The sequence below is a fragment of the Rhodamnia argentea genome, chromosome 8, assembly GCF_020921035.1.
Source record: "Rhodamnia argentea isolate NSW1041297 chromosome 8, ASM2092103v1, whole genome shotgun sequence".
Lineage (NCBI taxonomy): Eukaryota > Viridiplantae > Streptophyta > Magnoliopsida > Myrtales > Myrtaceae > Rhodamnia > Rhodamnia argentea.
The window spans coordinates 10,178,408-10,182,861 of record NC_063157.1 but is presented as its reverse complement, the minus strand read 5'-3'; the positions used below and the strand labels follow the sequence as shown (position 1 = coordinate 10,182,861).

Here is a 4,454-nt window from a genome sequence, read left to right as displayed (position 1 = left end):
ATTGATATATGGTGACAATTAGAAGACAACATCTCATCACTCGCTCGGCATCGAAATTACCCACGAGTCAATTTACAGTGGTTGGAATAATGAAGTAAAAAGCATGTCGGGGTCCCAAAAGACTTCGTAATCTAAAGCCACAAAATTATTCTCTTGCGACTGAACTACCCATTCAGTCGTTTCCGTTGATCCAATCTAATTATCGCCTGCCAATTAACGGGACTTATACTATTTGATATGCGAAAATTTCGTTTGACTAAAATGGGGACACTTTAGAAGTCGGTTTTTTCTCATTGCAACGACAACGCTCTGTAAAGTTCTATCTCGTCGACATAATAAATAAATAGCGGCCATTGAAACGTCAAATATGAATTGAGATTCGTATCATTCTGAGTCCAGTTTGGTGTAGATATCCTATTTTACTTTGAATTGCGCACGATTTCGACGTGGTGTTTCGAGCTCGCACTTCCTTTAACCTTTTATATCTGGGAATAAAAAGTTAGGGGAAAGAACATGAAGAAGTATAATGGAGGAAAGGAAGATAGGAGAAAGAGATTTTTGTTCAAATAAAAAGGAGGAGGAAACGTTGCTTTTAGAAAACTTTAAAAACTGTCATACTTCGTTATCTCTGAATATGTCCAATTAATTTTGGAATTTGGACTAGAACTTCTTCACTCTCGTTCGGAAGTAGACAGGAAGAAAAGAAAAATCTGGCATCGGACCAAAATGTGGCCCAACCCAATTTCAGATTCAATAAAAGCTGGCAAGGGTGAATGAGGTAATCAAGAGCAGATTTAGACATTCTTGTCGAGTCCTTTGCGAAACGACACCAATCCTTAATCTACTATGATAAAATATTAAGTGGTGCTGGATCCTCACGCGATTCACGTGCCATTGCTAATTCTTGAGTTTCTTCCTAAATTGACGAGAAAAATCTGACTTTTCTTAGGCATTTCTGATGATCATGGAAATAAAAATTAAGAGCGAGCGATTTCAAATTCCGTATAGATTTCATTTAAAACCTATCAGTCAAATCAAATTCCTCAATTTTTATAACCTTGAAGCTACTCTACATATCCTGAAACCTAAAACCTACCATGTCACGGTTTCTACGATTGATTTTAGAGTTTAGGTTTACTCAAATTCTATTTGTATTCTTAATCGCACTATTGTAGTGAATCATCACCTTTAGTAACAACCATTTGCTGCTACCGTTCACTGACCACAATTTATATATAGTCACAAGAAAAAATATAAAACATTAATAAAGTGATAGTCTCAATCATAAATATTGCCGAAAAGGAAAACTCATACTAGTGGCTTCAGATTACGCATTCATCATCGGACTCCATGAAATACCGTAGCATTGCGCGAACATATATACCAAGAAAAATATTTAAAAAAAATTTGTTACGGGTTCCATCTCAAATCTGGAACCCGCCCGTCGAAACATGTTCTCTAATTTTTAAAATATAAAACCTTCTATGCATACCTTGGAACTTGGAACCGGACCAATTCCCCACAAGTTCTAAGTTCCAAGGTAATCATGCTTGCGCTTAATTGAAAGGGATATTTTGATGCGCATTTTGACTTTTTTTTTCCGTTGGATGGTGATTTCCTCCCCAGCAACATGCGGGTGCGACGTAGTACGGCATCCCCACTACGCCCTCCGTCTCGCCCTACCCTTGTCGCCAAACCAGATTGCAAACTTGAAGTCGGCGAGCTTCACGTTGCTGCGAGTGTTAAGCAGGACGCTCACGCTTCACGTCGTGGTGGATGACCCGGAGGCAGTGACAGTGCGCTACGGCGGAGAGGAGCCGTTTGACGTAATGGCAGGCCTCAAGCTCGGAGGGAGAGAGAGAGAGAGCAGTGGGCAATGACGTCGAAGATGGTGCGGTCCGTTGCAGAGCTCGAGCAGTCTGTCGTGGACTTGTGGGTGCATGGCCGTGTTCAATACAAGGTGCCAAAGAGAGAGAGACAACATAGTTACAAGTGGATTATTCACTGTTTTTTTCACTTCTATCGATGATGTCTCGATAAGTCTTAATGGTTGATCTATACATATAGGTTTTGACCACACCTACGCAGTTTGCATTTGACATAAGATGATTATAACTAGTCTTGTGTGCCACTTGAAGTCCATTGAGAAGTTATGTTTATAGACACATGCATGATATGTATGTATGGAAGAAGGGCCTTGAATGCTAAGAAGGAGATCTCAAGTAAGAAAGTTAGAATATCCCAAAAGCTAAATTTATAAATCTAATGTCACGTTGAATATGTGAAGTAATACGCAAATCACATGACATGCATTTAATTCAATACAAGCATTAAAATCCCAAGGCTGGTACGCAATCGTAAGATCATCACATATATGAATGGAAAAAAAGGACCATGAGTAGGAGATATCAAGTAAAAAATTTAGAATATCTCAAAAGCAAAATTTAAGAATCTAATGTCACATCGAATATGTAAAGCCAGTGCTCAAATCTCATGGCATGCATTTGGAGCATTAAAATCTCACGGCTCGTACGTGGTCCTAAAGATTATGTGGATGGCGGGCATGCAACTCCATTCCCACGTTTTTCATAGGACATTACCTAAACAGTTTTTTTGTCTTTCCCTAGTGCACAAAAACGTGGCACGCTCTTCACTTCATTAGGTCTTCAGTCGAGAATTCTGGTCCACCTCATCCAATCAGGGTCGAATCTCATACACTCACTCCAACTCGAGATATCTTTTTGGAGAGCTCTTGATTGGAGCTCCTAAATGCTCTCGGCCAATCTCGCCAAAAATCCATTTTGACACCTCTAATAATACATCGATGGCCAGCACTGGGCTTGGACTACCCCCAAACTTCATCCGGTCTTTTCATTCTTTCTGTTCTCTCTCTCTCTCTCTCTCTCCATGGATTCTCCTCTTCTCTCATCCAGAACAGAAACTTGTGGAGCCTCTGAGAGCCCAACCATAATTACTGTGCCACCCCCACTAGACCCAAGCGAGAGCCGGATCGTCCCAGTCAAGAAGAGCTTCAAGTGCTGCACGCGCTCCGACCAGCAACAGTACTCGTCCATCTACAAGGTCCCCGCCTACATCACCAAGCTCAACAGCAAGGCCTACCAGCCGCAGGTTGTCTCTCTCGGCCCCTACCACCACGACAAAGGTGAACTCCAACCAATGGAGGAACACAAGCTCCACGCGCGCCGCCACTTTGTCACGCGGTCCAGGAAGACTGACGGGCCCTTCCTCGAGTCCCTGAGGGAGGTGGCGCAGGACCTCAAGGAGAGCTACCAAGCACTGGACCAGAATTGGAAGGAGGACACGGAGGACCAGTTCCTGAATCTGATGATCACGGACGGCTGCTTCATGCTCGAGATCATGAGGACCACGGTAGGGGAGAAGCGTGACTATGCACCCAAGAACCCCATCTTCAACATCTACAGTCGGAAATACAGAACGCGGGACATAAGGCGGGACATGCTGATGCTGGAGAATCAGCTGCCGATGCTAGTACTGTATCGGCTGTTCGCGGTCGAGAACAATGGCAAGGAGGCAAGTTTCTTAGGCTCCGTTTGTTTTTGTGAGAAATGAATAATTTTAATTAATATTTATACCCTCCGCCGGAGACTCCCTTCTTTTTTTAACCCTTTCATGCGAGTAGCATGGACCCGACAACAATCTCGTATTCAATGCACTGACTTTTACTCCAACAAACGCAGCGTGACGAATACGAATACATCAACAGGCTTATCCTCAGGTTCTACTCCCTCGACCCGGGCAACAAGGAGATGGGCAGATGCCTGCACGTCTTGGACGTCCTCAGGAAAGGCCTCCTGATGGAGCCCAAGGAGGTCCAGCCCGACCTGGAAAACGAGGAGTCTCTGGCTGGCGAGGAGATTATCCAGTCGGCCACCGAGCTCGAGCCCTGGATCCGGTTCAAGAAGAGCAAGACAAGCAGCCTCAAGGACGTCTCCTTTGCTCGAGGGGTCCTGAGGCTCCCCGTCATCACGGTGGACGACACCACCCAGTCCATGTTCCTCAACCTCATGACTTTCGAGCGCTTGCACGTCAGGGCTGGGAACGAGATCACATCCTACGTCACCTTCATGGACAACATCATCGATGATGAGCGGGATGTCGAGCTGCTCCAAGCCCAAGGCATCATCCAGAATGCCGTCCGGAGCAACGAGGTGGTGGCCAAGCTATTCAACTCGCTCTGCAAGGAAGTGCCGCTCGAATCCACCAGGAGACTCGACATCGTTCAAAAGAACATCAATGAGTACCGCCAGCAGCCCTGGAACATTGGGAGGGCCACTCTCAAACGCTGGGGGGCTAATCTCAACCGCACCTACTTCAGGAGTCCTTGGTCGACATTGTCCGTAGGCGCCGCCATCTTCCTCTTTGTGCTCACCATAATTCAGACCGTGTATGTTGTGCTCACCTACTATTATTGA

At 44.9% G+C, this 4,454-nt stretch overlaps 1 protein-coding gene across 1 annotated transcript; it reads left to right on the top strand.

Moving 5' to 3' along the window:
• The first annotated feature begins 2,907 nt into the window (after positions 1-2,907).
• On the top strand, positions 2,908-4,454 carry LOC115736731 (UPF0481 protein At3g47200-like). The gene is made up of 2 exons (XM_030668557.2): positions 2,908-3,552; positions 3,720-4,454. Exons 1-2 carry the CDS (start codon positions 2,908-2,910, stop codon positions 4,452-4,454), a joined length of 1,380 nt encoding a protein of 459 aa, XP_030524417.2.

Excerpts from the sequence above, each read along its gene's own strand:
- LOC115736731 (XM_030668557.2), top strand. The coding sequence starts at position 2,908 with ATGGATTCTCCTCTTCTCTCATCCAGAACAGAAACTTGTGGAGCCTCT. Across the intron at positions 3,553-3,719 it reads TCGAGAACAATGGCAAGGAG|CGTGACGAATACGAATACAT; the intron begins GCAAGTTTCTTA and ends CAACAAACGCAG.